Here is a 17,105-nt window from a genome sequence, read left to right as displayed (position 1 = left end):
TGAGATCAGGATTAGCATCTCCACTGAGTCTCCAGGTGCTCCTAGAAAATAATTTAGGATTGGTACTCTACAGGCTGGGTTATATTTTATGCAGTTTTAAAATGTTTACATCATCCTTGGTTGTTTTAACAATTTTCAATTGTTCACATTCAACAGGAAATAGTGTAGAAGGGGAAGATACTGCTCCAGTTTGATAATCTTAGCACCTTTGTTCCTTCCTACATCAAAAACATGACACCTACGTTTTTCTGGCTACAGTTAACATATGCTATTCCAGGTTGCTAGAATTAAAACTAAGATCATTGTAGGAATGCCTGGGTGGCTCAGTCAGTTAGGTTAAGTGTCCAACTCTTGATTTCAGCTCAGGTCATGATCTCAGGGTCATGGGATTGAGCCCTGTGTCAGGCTCTGTGCTCAGCATGGAGTCTGTTTATTCCTCTCCTTTTGCTCCTCCCCTCATTCTCTCTCTCTCTCTCTCTCTCTCTCTCTCTCTCTGTCTCTCTCTCTCTCAAGTAAATACATACATATATACAAAAAATCTTAAAACAAATCTAGGATCATTGTAGTTCAATGGGAAATCAAGAAATTTCACGTTAAAGAGCATAGATATATTAAAGGGGCTGCCTGGCTGGCTCTGTCTGTAGAGCATGAGTCTCTTGATCTTGGGTTTGAGAATTCAAGGACAAAATTGGATATAAAGATTACTTTTTAAAAAGGCATAAATATATGAAAAAGTTGTTAAACTGAATTTATGCTTACTTTCACCATGCTGCTTCAGCTGACCTGTATGGATTTGACCCCTGCCTGCCTAAACCGATGGTAAAACCAGATTGTATTTTTTGCTCATTCTCCTGAGTCTTAGCCTGTATTGGCCAGTCCTAACTCACTGATGGTCAGTGACTTGTGGAAACAACCAAATATCAGATTTTCACTAACATAACTAATATAGGGCCTCATTCCATCAAGGATCAATAAACAAAATGTTGCAAAGGCATTAGTGCTCCTGACTTTGCCTTACTCAAACTTTTTGACTAAATATAACTACTCTCATCACACTTGATTTTTTCTCTTTCTCTGAGTATTCATTCATTTAAGATTATAGTTACAAAATAACATAAAATAAAATAAAGGTTCCTACATAATATCTATAATGTTCTGTTTTGTATTATGTTATTGTTTCATTGAAGGATAGAGTTGAAAGAGACCTTAGAAATCATATACAGTTTCCTTAAAAAAAAGATTTCATCTATTTATTCATGGGAGACACAGAAAGAGAGGCAGAGACATAGGCAGACAGACAGAGAAGTAGGCTCCATGCAGGGACTCTGATGAGGGACTCAATCCCAGGACCCCAGGATCACGACCTGACCAAAGGCAGACGCTCAACCACTCAGCCACCCAGGTACCCATCTTTTTTTTTTTTTTTACTTTGCACCCAACTTGGGGCTCCAACCCATAACCCCAAGACCAATAGTCATATGTTCTACTGACTGAGTCAGCCAGGTACACTTACACAATCTCTGTCCTATCATGACTCTTAATTTTCATTACAAAAGTAAAAATTTTCATTATAAAAATTCAAATTATAGCTAAGCAAAAAGAAAAGATCTTTCTATCATATACTTCTGAAACTTTTTTTCACTTAAAATGCATATAGAAGTTTGTCTTTATTTTTAAGATTTTTTTTAAGTAACCTCCATACCCAAAATGGGGGTCAAACTCACTACCTTGAGATCAAGAGTCATATTCTCTGCAGACAGAGTGAGGCAGGTAGCCCTGACAATTTTTATTTTTATTTTTATTTTTTTATTTTTTATTTTTAAAATTATAATTGTTATTATTCTGGTGGTGGCATTATATGCTATCATTTGAATATACCACAATTTAAATAGACAACTGTCTACTTCAGAACATTTAGTTTACTTATTATTTTTTGCTGTTACAATGCTAAGATGAGCTTGATTGTAGCTACAGATTTGTACATATCCATGACTATTTCCTTAGGGCAAACCCCAAGCAGGATTCTTAAATCAAATAACATTATAATTTTAAGGAATTTGTTTAATATAGCAAAATGCTCTCAATAAACGTTCTGCCATTTATACTCCTGCATAGTATATGAGGGTACACATATGCTTAAGCCATCTCTAATAATATATACAACTATGTAAAAAAATTACTAATTTGACAGATAAGAAACTGTATTTCTTATCTTAATTTACATTTATAAACTATTTTGTATGTTTATTAGTCATTATTATTTCTTCTTTTGTAAATTACTTGATAATGTCACTTATCCATGTTTTATATGGATCTGTACTTTTTCTAATAACATAAATTCATTTAATCAGTAAGTTTAGCAATATTATTATATTATTATTATATATTGTACAATTTGAGATGCATATAGATTGCAATTGATTTGTGAAAATGCCTAGCATTGCAGCAATACAGTTCATATAAACTCTGCAGAGATTTTTTTTTCTTTTTTTCAGAGATTTTTCTTAAAGCCATATCATTTGGTTAAATTGGGGCTTATCCATGATTTTACTAATAATCTTTTATTTAAAGATTTTATTTATTTATTCATGAGATACACACAGAGAGAGAAGCAGAGACATAGGCAGAGGGAGAAGCAGGCTCCATACATAGAGCCCAATGTGGGACTCGATCCCAGAACTCTGGGATCACACCCTGAGCCAAAGGCAGATGCTCAACAGCTGAGACACCCAGGCATCCCACTGATAATCTTTATAAGACTATCTCATAGGTGGTCTTTTTTTTAACTAGGAAATATTATATATATTTGATCTTTTTTGTCCAGATGAGACTTATTTGTAATACAAGATTTAAAAAAACAATGTTGTATTTATAAACAATCAACTTTTTTATTTAGGACATTAAACACTGTCCTCAACACATTTATGGTACAATATATCACTAACAACTGCTGAGCACCAGTGAGAATTAACAATGTATAAGGATTTTATACCTGGGGACTCCTGGTGGCTCAGCAGTTGAGCATCTGCATTCTGTCTGGGTGTGATCCTGGAGTCCAGGGATCAAGTCCCAGGATGGAGTCCCTACATCAGGCTCCCTGCATGGAGCCTGCTTCTCTCTCTGTCTATGTCTCTGCCTCTCTCTCTCTCTGTGTGTGTCTCTCATGAATAAATAAATAAAATCTTAAAAAAAAGATTTTATACCTAAAGGAGGTACAAATATGCACCCTAGGAAAAATAATAGATTACCTGATTATGGATGAAAATTATGATTTACTAGGAGGAATGAAAAGGCAAAATTAGGAAATGATTAATGCACCTCATTAGAGGAAAAAAAAAGATAGGAGTTTAAATTTAAAAAAAAAGAAAAAAATGGTTCAGGCTCTTATTTGTCTCAGAACTTAAGCAGAAAATGTTCTTCTGTGAGTTTAATTCTTTGAATACCTACTTCACTAAGAAAGTTAACCTTGATGATGTGTCTGCTTGTCAAGGCCAGTTTGGGGGCTTAATGAAACCTCAAACAGAAAGTTTCCAGTTTCACATAGGGAATATGAGATTGGCTGCTATCTAAGGAGAGATGATATTTATAGGAAGGAATGAAGCTGTGGAGATAGATTCATTTTTAGGGAGGCTGGATAATGTTTCTCTAATCACCTCATCCCCACCCTCTTGAATGTGTGGCTCCTACATGGAACCTTTCTGTCATTAAATACTTAATCCATACCACTTTTTTCTTTTCAAATTGCCACCTTTCTACTTCCTCTGGGTTACATTCTCCTATATCCAAATTTATTACTTTTCCCACAGTACTTCCATTTTGCAGCTGCTTCCTGTTCTAAAGCACTTCATCTCTTCTCAACTGACAGTGGTCCTGCCCCTCTCTATTTTTAATCCTCTTTCTCCATCAGTTTTTTTTTCTCATATGCACAAACACCATCCATCACCCCTGTACTCTGTGTGTTGCTTTGCCTCTGAGTCAAAACTTTTGTAATCAGTGTTGAAGTCCTTTATAAATGAATATTTCCCCATCAATTAAATGATTAAACAATTAGATGGGCAAAGTCCTTTTATGGTAGGGTTGACAGGTTTGTGTGCTTTATATTATCTTATTGTGCTTGGGAAAAAAGATGTTCAGGGTTGGAAAAAATATAGTTTACCTCCATAAAGTCATATAGGATACTTGTCCATTCTCAAAAAACAGTGGTGGAGTCACTTCATGAAAATAACTTTCACAGATAATTTTTTTTTAAGAAATTGAGATACTGAGTAAGCCTTTCTGAGTGGCAGTGAAGTTCCCAAAGGTGGGTGAAAAAGTATATGTATTTAATCAGTCTTTAGTAAGAGTAGTACCTTCTCAGGTACTTAATAAAAGGATTGCATGATGAAGCACAATTTCTCTGAATTCTCACATCTAGATTTGCTTTGATAAATTCAGTACATTTGCATTATTATAAGAAAAAATGAATATTACCACAGAGAAACAGATGGGTTATTTCACCTAATTTAGTCCCATTACTTGCTCTTTCTGTGGGAATATCACTCAGTCAAGCTTATTATAAGGAAGACACACAAAATTTTGTGATAGCTATGGAATCAATTTGTGACATGACATAGTGTTGTGTTTTGCTGGTTTTCTTTTTAAAAGTAAACCCCACAGCATGGAGCTCAAACTCAGCAATCCCAAAATCAAGATTTGCATACTCTAGGGACTGAGCCAGCTAGGTGCCCCAACATAATGTTTTTATCTGTCTAAAATTTATTTTATCTCTAGGTTTGGTTTATTGATCTTGAAATAGAGTAATAGTTATGTAAGGATATAGTTCTCCCACATTATATATATGCTACCTAATTATTTAGTGGCAACCACCAAAAAAAAAAAAGGCCCACTTATTCCATGGTAGATAAAGAACACAATGATCTCAACCTGAATACTCCAGTGAAAATAAATTATTTAGTGTTGCTTAGTATTTAATAATTCTGAGAAGAATGAAGTGTACTTTTAATATCATTATGACTTATGAAAGACTATAAACTTAAAAAATTTCATAACTTTGAACTTTAGCCTTTTCACTATTCTGCAGTTTGATTGGCTCCATGCGTACTTCTTCCATCAGGCTACAGAAGTTGTAAACAATGGAAAATAGAAATGGCTAATTAATCATACTTTGTGACATGGAAAAGGTCAAAGTTGTACAGTTTATGATTATCTTCTAGAGAATATATAGGACATTAAAATTCCAATGCTACAGTCTTGTGACAAAGAATATAATGAGAACTATAAATAATAAACAGTCTGACATGAATCTTCTTGTGACAATGATTATAACTTTGAATAGGAAATACTTAACTCAATCCCATTACTAGCAGAAGAAAGGACTACTTTGTTGATGTTTATCTTTTCCTTTTGCAGTAAAGAGCTATTTAAGCCATAGAAAAGAAAGGAAAATGTATATGTTCAAGAGTGTTGAATATATTGCATTATGAGCACTTTCTAAGATAAATAGGATATTGTGCTATAGGGTTAATATTGGCTTAAGTTACACTAGAACAATTTAAAAATAACAATGTTAAGGCAAATCATACGTTTAAAATGAATGTTTTTTACTGTCATTGAGGATGCTGACACCTATGATAACAAAGTGATACATCATTTCCATACAGAAGGTGTGAATAAACAAAAATATTTACATTTTACTTGCATTTAACAACAGAATCCCAGGTTTATTCTATACTTGCATTCACTGAAATTTGTTATATAGGCATAAAACTCTTCATAATCTAAAGAAAATGCTCATCCTACATCACAGGAATATAAATAAAGCTTCAATGCCTTGATTTGCAAATAGTTATTTTTTATTGAACACTATAGGTATTCAGTGTTTAGGGCCCCTCCGTTCAGTGTTTAGAAATGACATAGAAAATAACAAACACAGAGGGTGTTAGGAAAGACAACAGAAGGTTGAAAACCAGCAGATTGTGTTAGTGGCACTTTCTTGTTATGGAGAATTTGTCATGGACTCTTGTATTTGTGAGTAGTCTTTCTGAGCCTTTATCACACTACTTCCTTTGAGAAGGAAAATGTATCCTGTCCTGCTGTCACTTACCACACCTCTTGGCAACTCTCCAGTGATTCAGCACTACTGTTGACACAACAACTTGATTTTTTGTCAAAATATCTTTTAACATCTGGCTCAAAAGATATTTTTTATGACTATAAGCATGCCCAACTCCTCTGTTCATTAAGGCTGAAAATTCAGTAAGTGTTTGGTACACTGGGACTAAGCTACCTCATAGTGAACAGCTGTCAAATGATTTGCTGAATACGTCTGCTCAACTCACCACAGTGAATTGATGGAATTGTGCCAGCTTTAGGACATACAGAGTGAGGAGAATTTTAGCAAGCACTATCCAGATGTTCCTTCTAAGCCTTGCACTACCATCTGTAAATTTAGAACAATCTAATATTAAATAAATGGAGAAAAAAGAAATTTTATGGATCCACGTGTCCTTTTTGTCAGAGTAGCAACAAAGGTGTTATTGGTGCTAAAAACACATTAATGATTTTGTTTATAGGCTAGATGTCTTTTGTATCTGCAGGTTTCATCAGCCTTTAACTGCTTACGTCACCTACACCATCAGCTGTAGACATGAAAACTGCATATTTGAAGAATCATTCTCTAAAGAGGTTTCTATTTTTTTAAAAAAGGTTTTATTTATTTGAGAGAGAGAGAGGCATCACACAAGGGCACAAGCAGGGGGCTACAGAGGGCAAGAAGCAGGCTACCCTCTGAGCAGGGAGTTGGAGCTCAATCAATGTCCTAAGACCCTGGGATCCTGACCTGAGCTGAAGGCAGTTGCTCAACTGACTGAGCCAACCAGGCATCCCTCTAAAGAGGTTTCTAATTTAGTGGTTGTTCATATAGTGTGCTTTGTTTTAGGGCATTTTATTATATAGTGAATTGAATTATACAGCAGTCAGAATGATCATCTTTCCACTCTGCATATTGTGCCTGTATCTACCGCTTGGATTTGAAAAAGCTCCTATCCTGGTATGCCTGGGTGGCTCGGTGGTTTAGCATCTGCTTTTGGGTCAGGGTGTGGTTCCCGGATTGGGTCCCACATCGGGCTCTCTGCATGGAGCCTGCTTCTCCCTCTGCCTATGTCTCTGTCTTCTGTTTCTTTCATGAATAAATATATAAAATCTTTAAAAAAAAGAAAAGAAAAAGCTCCTATCCAGATATTGTGATAATCTCTCAGATAATCTCTCATTATAATAGGGCACTGCAGCACATTAGAGTACAAACACAGCAGTATCTGAGAAAATAATGCTATGTGAGTAACATATTTTATTTGTGTTTAAAAGTTCTGAATAGATAGTAGCCTTGTGTTCAGGCAACAGGTGAAGGAACCGTCCGTTTCACCTTTTCCCTGGACTTTTATTAAGCCAGCTCTGTATATACCATGTACTTAGTAACGTATAATGTTGAGGGGCAAACTAGTTCATGTTTGAATCAATAAACTACGTTTTTATCTCCCCTGCTTCCCCCCTTTTTATGAGAAAGAGAAATCTAGCTGGGGGGAGGGGTAGAGGGAGGAGAATCTTAAGCAGGCTCTATGCCCAACATTGTTCTGGGGCTCCATCTCACCCCAGAGATCATGAGCTCAGCCCAAATCAAGAGTCAGAGGCCTCCCTCCCTTGCCCCTTTTGTTTCCTCATCTTTCAGCCTAGTTCTTCCTCTTAACTGGCTGTTGAGTGTTGGCTAGTACTTTCAGGAGTCTTGTCCTTTTTTTACTCATTGGGCGTTGTCCTCGATTATCTAGACTTTGGTCTACTTTATCGACTTTAATTTTCCTATCCTGCTTTGAGCAACTCCCATAGCCTGAGGTAGGTACAATTCCCCACCGTAGATTTTATCTAGCAAGAACCCAATGGATACAACACACACACACCCATTCCCTGCCCCTGCCCTAGCTGCAAGCCAAGGCTAGGGATTTAACTAAACTACTTAGAAAGCACTAACACGTTACTGCTTTAATTTCCTTAAAGTCAGAAAACAAAAGCTAGTGTTTAGGGTCCCAAGGTGGAGTTTTTAAAAATAATTCACAGTATTTCAAACTTTAGAATTTTTATTGAATCTTCAATCATGTAAGGCACATTAGTGCTAAACAAAGTTTACGAGGGTAGGTCAAATATAAAAACGTAAATGAGTAATTTTCACCTTTTCCCTCCAACCCTTTTCCCCCCTCCATTTATTGTCCTCAGTTGTTCTCTCTGTTTGAGGGCGCAGGAGCCGGCATACCCCAGGAAGGAAAATTGGCAAAATAAGAAGGCAACGGAGGACCAAATATCGGGGGTGGAGCAAAAGCAATAGGCATAGCAAGAAATGGACTGAAACTCGGAGGTCGAGGAGATATAAAGCAATGAGCAGTAGGATGAGAAGGTAAACCGGGAGTACTGGAAGACAAGGGGAGAGACCTTGGCCAATTTTCCACGGGGTGCCGCGGGCCTCCCTGTGGGAAAGAAACATGAGCCAGCCTTTCCTTGCTGGTCATTCTTGTATTTCCTAGAGGCAGCTCCATCATTACCCCTGATCTAATTGTGGGGATATGTGGGGGGCCTCTTATTTGTGGACCCCTGGGTGGAAAGAACCCCTGACCTCGTGGCAAAGCCATGTATAACCTTGCATTATTGCCACCTCTCTCGGTGCCCCCACTGCTGACCCTTGCCCCCCCTATCATCAGTGCGGGAGGGCTGCCAGAGAATTCCTGGGACACATTAATAGAATCCTGTCCCCTAAGCCTCCAGCCTGCCAGCCCCTCCGAGCTATTTACTTCTGCTGTTGCTAGGGACTCTTCCGCAACAGCAGGTGGTGGCCCATAGGGGTGTTTGTGAGCTCTGGAACTGTCGACAGGAATGCAGGCTCCTGCGGTCTCAGAGGGGCGCTCCAGCTGCTCTCTCGCCAGGTCAGTCAGCACAGTGAGGGGAGGTCTCAGCAGGACGCGATGGTGGCCCCAAGGCTCCACGTCGCCTTTCGGCATGGAACTGGAACACGGGAGGGACACGTCGTCGGGGTGCGGCTCCCGGATCCCACACTCATTTGCAACTACTCCACTGGGTGAAGGGGCGTGCCCACCAAGGCTTGCAAAAAATAGAAATAAATAAAATAGAAATAAGTAAGTCAACAAATATGGAAATGCAGGGACCTGGGAGTATCTGAAATATGTGATTGGTTAAACTCGCAGGAATATACCAGGGGAAAGGGAGAGACCTATTTCCTCCCTCGTGCAGTCTCTCCAAGCACTTTTTTAGCCCACTTTCACAGTACCAGGTGGCTTTTTAAAACAGACTTCCCCATTCCCCTTTAGGACTTTCTTGTGGCTCCACCCTAGTCCCCATTTCTCCACCTCCTCAAGGCAGCAAGAAAGAGAAGACCCAGAAAGCCCAGAGAGCTTCCTAAGGTTGCCTGTGCAAGCTTGCGATAGAAAACAGCAACTCTTTCCAGTCCCAGTAGGACCTATGATCCACTAAAGCACACAGATTCTGGCAGGAGTGTTCTGAAAAGCCTTGTGAAGAAAGACTTTTTCCTCTACAGAACTAAAAAGAAAGGCTATTTGTGTGAACAAACACTCCAGTGTTTGAAGCATCATTAAACATTTGCACCAAGTTTTGTTAAAATTTTCTTTCTTTCAACCCGTACCACACTCTAGAGAACAAATTTCCCCAAGTTTAACCCCACTATTTAGACTAAGGATTTGCACTTTTGTTGCAAAATTACATTTAAAAATTTCCGCCCTTAAATCCAGTATTTTTAGTACCGGAGTTTGTGTCCTGCAAGGTTTTTGTCTGTGATCCTCTCCTGCACTCCCTCCAGCCCACTCCTCCCCGTCCAGGTTACACAGAAAAACAATCCAAACTGCCTTTTGCCTTCAAAATTAAACAGGTCTACTGAGTTCTGTACTTACACATTTTCAATACAAGCCATGGAGAAAGTTGATCAGGAAAACCTTCGTGAGATAATGTAGAAAACCAGCTGAATGCCCACGTAGGCCAGCTCAGTCTGGAGAGAGGACTTGTGCTTCTGCTTCAGAGCAGCTTGGCTACTCGAATAAAGTCAGGGACCAACTGCTTCTTTCTAGATTTGGAGTTCTCTTTCTGAGGTTACCAGTTGCTAGGGAAGGGAGGGAGAAAAGGACTTAGGAGGGGGAGGGGATAAATCTGTGACACTCCTTTGAAGCTAAATGTAGGACTCCTTTTTGCATAGTAGTAGATGGATGGTAAGGGCTTTAGGTAAATTAACCCTGTTGCAGGCCAGATGGAAAGACAAATCATTTCAAGATTTTAGAACGATCATGGAAGCATGGTACTTTATTAAGAGTTATTTTTGAAGTTTCGGTTAGGAAAGGTAGTTACCATATCTCTTCCTTGAGTTTGGAAATGGAAATTTTGAGTACTGTACCATGTGTAGTCTTGCAATTTAAAATTCCAGTTTTGAAGATGCATACTTCATGAATAGAAATTTGTGGGATTAAATAGGTTTTCAATCTGAGTCTCTCTTGTGAAGATGAAACAAAAATAGCGTTATAGAAAAATCAGCCTAAAAATCATATTGGCTTTTGTTTTTTAACCCCTCAATTTGTTTTTTTTTTCCTACCTTCTAGTTTATTGGCTCTGTATGTCGGTGTTTGTGTGTGCATCTCTGTGTGTGTGTGTGCTATATACATATTTCCTGTAATAGAGCTCTGTAAATATACATTTTTTTCTTATAACAGAGCTTGGTAAACTTCTCTACAAGTGGGAGGGGAATAAAAGGCATAACAGGTATCATAAATGTATGAATATTAGCTCAGATTTCACCTTGTAACTTCTTTGCATAAGACACTTTCTATTCTTCCAGCCTAAATTTCATCCTCCTCCTCCACTTTAAACAAGTATATTTTTAAGTTCAGATTTTTAATCCTTTCTAGGACTCATATTTGACAGAAATGGAAATATAAAGAATCAATTGCAGATAGTAAGATCAGGAAGATAATTAGTCAAGTTGTACCAATCAAGTAATATTTGAAGGCACTCACATATTTTAAAGGGAAAACTAGAATCATCTCAAAACCTAACCTTTACAAAAAAGCAGTTGGGCTACCTCAATTATTTATTGAGCTCTGAAAATGAAGTAGTAAAATGTGTACCTTTTTTGTTTGTTTGAATGACTGCTTTGGGCAGGGAAAATAGGTAATGGAAGTTGAGGATTTGCCAAAACGTAGCTTAGTTGTGAAAGCAGCTAAGCTATAAATGCCTTTCATTACCCATGGCCTCTTATTTCTTGAGGCCAGCTCCAGATATTACATATCTCTCAAAAGTTTTTGAAGACTTCATTGAAATGCTAAGTAAGGACCATAGAAGGATATATTTACTTTTGCACAATTACAATGTCATTAAAAATGTGGTTGTACTGCCAAAATCATGTTGTTGTTTTTTTTTTTTCAAAGAAATTTTGCAGATGTGCACGTATACAAGCAAAGTTTCATTTAAAATGCATCCTTTCTCTTTTGCTTAGAAGAAGAATCCAGGGAATAGAGACATAAGAATGGCTTTCTCTGTTTCCATCAGGGTAATCAGGAAGTGATGAGGAGATTATCATGCTGATCATTGGGGGACTGTTGTCAAAAGATTCCATCCATTAACTCACTTTCAAAATGTAATGTAGCTATTCTTGTGGAAAGTTCTGCAAGTTTAAGATATCAAAAAGTACTTCTCAAAGACAGACCAGATATTTTTGAGTCTCTTGCTATTTAATTCAGTGTATTAAAAAAAACCATGAGATTAATGAAAGCATGATATTATCCCAGAATGGGTCAGACATTATTCAGTTGCACAACTATAGGCTGTACTCCTATCCTCTCTGCGACAGCTGTCCTGCAAACTCTGTGTGGTAAGTGATGAGGATGAACAGGTGAGAGTATGGTTATTTCACCACCAGCACATGCAAAAACAACTAGCAATATATGCCTCACTGTTGGACCTGTTTGTATGAAATTGAAAAGCTTGTCATTGCTTTTCTAAAGTTCTTTGTTGCAGACTTTTAAACATTTTTTTTTTTTGGTTTCAAATCAAGTATTTATGGCAGTTCCTCCGAAACAGGTTATTTGTTTGTATAAATCAAAAGCTATCAGTTCCTTGATCATTTATCTCTCTATTTTTTCTAGATCTCCTGAAAGTGAAAACTGGAAATTAAGTAGTAGTGGAGCAAACCAGATGAGAAAAAAGAAAGAAGGAAAAGGAAACAGAGGTATTTTTTTAATCACTTACTCTGTACTAGACAAATAGATTTGGTCTCATTTAATATTCGCAGAATACTTCTAAGGCAGTTCCTATTATTATTACAACTATTTTGTAGATGATCATAAAGAGAGTTGGAGAAGTTAAGTATATTTTTTCTGAGGCCCCACAGCTAGTAAGTGGCAGAAAATATTCAGATACAGTCAGTCTGACACCAAAGCCCATATTTTTTCCATTTGCCCACATGGCTTCCTAATTGTAGCTCTAGGTGAATCACGTAAGTGGCTCAGATAAAAATATGTGTCCCAGATCTGAATTTAGTTTAATTCATTGATTCACTGACTCATCTTAAGGTAATTCTGTAATAAAGAAATCATCCCATCTGCAAAGCATCCCAGAATGCCTCCCTATGCAGGGATGCAGCAGGTGAAGATTAGGCATTTGGTGGTACTACTGCAAGAAGGTAAGGACTACAATCCCTGTCATGGAACAACTGGGGTTGGTGACAGAAAAAATAAATTAGTCATAAAAAAGCACTATTACTAAAACACTAATTTTAACATATGCCCAATATTACCAATATTAAGCTTAAATTAATATTGAACTTCTGAGCTTCAGATATGCCTCATATTTTTTCCATGGCACTAAGATGAAACTGAGCCCATAATTGTGGTTAGGTCATGCACCTTGCAGCATTGGAGGAACTGGAAGAACTTAGAGTTAACTGTGTGTGTGTGTGTGTGTGTGTGTGTGCGTGCACGCATGTGCAAAAGAGAGAGAGAGAGAGAGAGAGAGAGAGAATGTGTTGGGTTGAAATGAGTAGGGTTGAGTTGTCCAAGTAAGCTATTAATGATAACTCTAGAGAATATCTTTCTGAATTAGAAAGATGTATTAATTTAAAAATAAAAGCACTCTATGTTCACATTGGTATATATTATTATAAATTAAGATAGGAACATGTACTAATAAGTAAAACAAGGAAAGTTAATGAAAAATATTACTTTACAGTAGCCCATTAGACCATAAATCTATAATGATGGCATATACATAGATGTATATTCCCCATGTTAGAATTAATTGGTAAGCAAAGGAATGAAGGCATACTTAACTTCTTGAGCATTTGGTTTGAAAAACAAAAACTATTTTAGATTAGTTTCTTCTTGCTTGTAATTAAGACATTGTAGATTCATGTTGAAAATATTTTATCAAACTTTATTAAAATGAGTCATATGTGCCAAGTTGTTAAGAGCTTTGGTTCTGGAATCAGAGGAACAATGACCTGCATTAAAGTCTCAGCTTCATTACTCAACTGAGTTTGTGACCTTGGACAGGTTTTTTAACTTCTCTGAAGCTCACTCTCTTCGTTTGTAAAGTAGGATTATAGAGAGAATTATAATAGATCGTGAAAAGTAACTGTTATATACTAGGTGATTAAAATATAGTCCCTTGCCTTGTACATGTTAGACTCAGTTTTCCTATATGTAAAATGGGGATGATGATACCTCTATTAACCAGTTTCAGGACAGTTGAGAAATTTAAATATGATAATTATGTGAAACTGCTTGGCAATCTGTAAATCACTTTACATATATTAGGCTAATGTAACCCTGGGTGATATTTTCAGAGGCAAGAGGACTTTAGGGCACATTTTAAATAGCACTGTGTGGGTGGTCACCTATTCCACCTATACCTAAGGCCGTTTTTTTCATTTCCTGAATCATTAAGGTGGGAAGGATTAGCTACACTATTTTAAAAGCTGCATGATGTAAATACTTTAAACTTTTCAATTGATGCTACATAAATCTCACCCATTGTTGTATTTAATGCAGTAACTATGTTAGAATAAAAAGTCTGCATTTTTGTATTTGACTATATATTTAATTGGGCTTCAGAATCTTGTGTTTCACAGCAGGAAATCTTGTATCACTGAAAGCTCCTGTGATGATTAGAATGAAAAGCCTGAAAAAGGTTGCTTTTGCTTCCTGATAGTGAAGATTTGATTGATTCTCCGAATGATTCGTTACTTTAAAGAAAAAATAATAATTTTCTCATCTCAGTTGCCCCCAACCCTATATCCCTCTCAAGTGGTCAAATAAATAGGCTGCTGAAGAAAGTGTAACATTTTTATAGACTGACTGTAATTCAGTGTTCAAGAAAATCTGTTCATGAAGCTCATAATTAAAATAATAATAATGATTATGATAATAATGAAGCCCATCCAAACCATTCTTAATTCTTGTCTGAATTATGCTGTATGCCTATGTTGTTTTGCTTGTTCAGAGGTCCTGGATAATCACAAGTGCTGTAGAGTCTCTATTTGCTTTATTTTTGCAATGTTTCAGATCTTGCGCTTTTCATTTTTTATGTTATGAATTGATATGTGTGTTTATTTAGGGGAAAAACTCATCAGAAGAAAATATCAGACTGTGGGCCTGGCAATGGGAAAGTGCTTCTTGGAAGATTATTAGCAGATAACAGGAATCTTACTCAGATATTGAAGTCTCAACAACCCTAGAGTAATATCTGAACCAAGGTGATGAAACTTCTAGAGGCACTGGGTCATTCTGTATATAGGTAAACCAGAACAAGTGGTGCTGTGGGCTATTGTGCTATTTCTGGTAACCTATACTTCTATTTATGCCTGTGGTTCCCAAATTTTACTGAGTAACAGATTCACTTGGGGATCTTACTAAAATAGAGGATTCCTGGGCTCCATCTCCAAGAATCTTACTTAATTGATCTGTAGTGGGATCCAGTTATCTGTAGGTGAAATATTTACTAATTCTGATGTGGTCTTCAGATCACAACAGAGAAATACTGGCTATATGGTCTAATGGCTTTGAAGCCTAGCCTTCTGGGGATGAACCCAGGCTTCTAGTGGATACTCTTATTCTCTAGGTCTAACCTATGGACCAGATATTGGAGCACTAAAACATAAAATCTTTTTGACCATAACCAATGTCTCCAGTTCTTTTTGTTCCATCAATGATTACTTTTGAACAGATGTGTTGAGTAGTTCATCAAGAGCAGCAATTCAGAAAGTGTGGTCTGGATAAAACTACTGTCAAGATCCTTTTGGGAAGCCCACAATATCAAAATATTTTCACTATTACATGAAGACTTTATTTGCTTTTTTCACTCCCTCAAGAGTATATAGTGGCTTGAATTCAGAGGCTATATGATATGAAATGTCACTGCTTTGATAACTAATGCATATATGTTTCTATATTCTTGCATGTTCAAATTTTCTCAGTTTTAATTTCTAATATGATAAATATTGATAGATATAACCTTCCCAAACAAAAATTCATTGTAGAGATTTGAATAATTTTTTTAAGAGTGTAAAATGGCCCACGGGGCACCTGACTGGCTCAGTCAGTAGAGCCTGAGACTTTTAGTCTTGAGGTTGTGGGTTCAAGCCCCACACTAGGTGTAGAGATAACTCATTTAAAAAAATCTGTTTTAAAAAAGGAGTGTAAAGTGGTCCTGAAGCTAGCATCCATCTTTTAGTTCAGATGAAAGAATAAACACCAGAGGTCATATTGGACCAGTTAAGGAACCTAAAGGAATGCAACCCCACTCGCTTACAAGTAGTTAATCAGCACTACCCTAAAGATAAAATTATTATATGTACTTAATTAAATCCATAACATAAAGATATTTTTCAGATTACAAGTCTCTTGAAATGGAAAAGACCTCCAGGGAACCAAATGAAGCGGCACCAGAACACTTGCTAGAATGGCTTCATGGGCCTCCAATTAGTGGCATCCACCTACTCAGGAGACTCCTACCCCAAATTTTGCCCTTAAAAAATCCTCACTTGCAAGCCATCAAAGAGTTTGAAACTTTTGAGCATTCTCCCCCCACCTCGGCCCCCCTAATTCTCTTGGGGGCACCACACAAATAAATAGCCTATCTTTTTTTCACTGCAAAAGCTCAATATCAATTATTATTTGCTTACTGTTCATCAGGTGGATGAATTCTTGTTTGGATCAGTTATAGCATCAGATCGAAGAGTTTTAAAATCTATGTTTTATTTAACCAAGCATAATTTTAAACATGCATCATTTAATCTGAATTGGTGAAATTGCTCCCAATCTCAAGGAAATTTCAAGCCTTGTTAAAATACTCAGATTCTTAATTTTTCATCCTTTTATAAATCCTTAAGATAGAAATGAGTAGTACAATACAAGTCAACAATTATTGACTTATTGGATGTCTCCTGTATTATCAATGCTATGTAAGCCACTATATATGAGATAAAAATACATTTTGGCTTAAGTAACTTACATTCATTTGGGAAAATAAAAATAAATCATATTAAATAAATGTCCAATTGTAGAATGTTTACATTATTTTCCTTAAAATTAATCAAAAGCAAAGATGAGTGGAAGCTAAGCAATCTAATCACAGAGGTTTTCTCAGGAGAGGTAAAACTGCAGCCCTACTTCAAAAGATGTAAAGGATTTGAATAGGAAAAAACAGTTCTCTAATTAAATCTTTTCCTAAGAAATACTACAAATAGACTTTAAGGGGATTTTAGTATTCATTCTGAATCATTCTATATCGTTTGATACTTTTAGTTACCATCACTTTACTAAACAATAACATTATTTTTATTTATTTATTTTTAAATATTTTATTTATTTATTCATGAGAGACACCTAGAGAGGCAGAGACATAGGCAGAGGGAGGAGAAGTAGGTTCCATGCAGGAGCCTGATGCGGGACTCCATCCCGGAACTCTAGGATCATGACTTGAGCCAAAGGCAGATGCTCAACTGCTTGAGCCACCCAGGTGTCCCAATAACATCATTTTTAAACAACACAGAA

General features: G+C 36.7%; 1 protein-coding gene across 1 annotated transcript; it reads right to left on the bottom strand.

The window, feature by feature from the left end:
- Positions 1–8,249: 8,249 nt before the first annotated feature.
- On the bottom strand, positions 8,250–10,088 carry LOC129518570 (proline-rich protein 32-like). Its single transcript, XM_055338737.1, has 2 exons — positions 9,963–10,088; positions 8,250–9,138 (listed from the first exon to the last, which is right to left on the bottom strand). Exons 1-2 carry the CDS (start codon positions 9,980–9,982, stop codon positions 8,259–8,261), a joined length of 900 nt encoding a protein of 299 aa, XP_055194712.1. The 5' UTR covers positions 9,983–10,088; the 3' UTR covers positions 8,250–8,258.
- Positions 10,089–17,105: the final 7,017 nt, after the last annotated feature.

The sequence above is a fragment of the Nyctereutes procyonoides genome, unplaced genomic scaffold, assembly GCF_905146905.1.
Source record: "Nyctereutes procyonoides isolate TBG_1078 unplaced genomic scaffold, NYPRO_anot_genome, whole genome shotgun sequence".
Lineage (NCBI taxonomy): Eukaryota > Metazoa > Chordata > Mammalia > Carnivora > Canidae > Nyctereutes > Nyctereutes procyonoides.
Note: the sequence above shows the minus strand (reverse complement) of the source record. Positions and strands in the feature narration are given on the sequence as shown.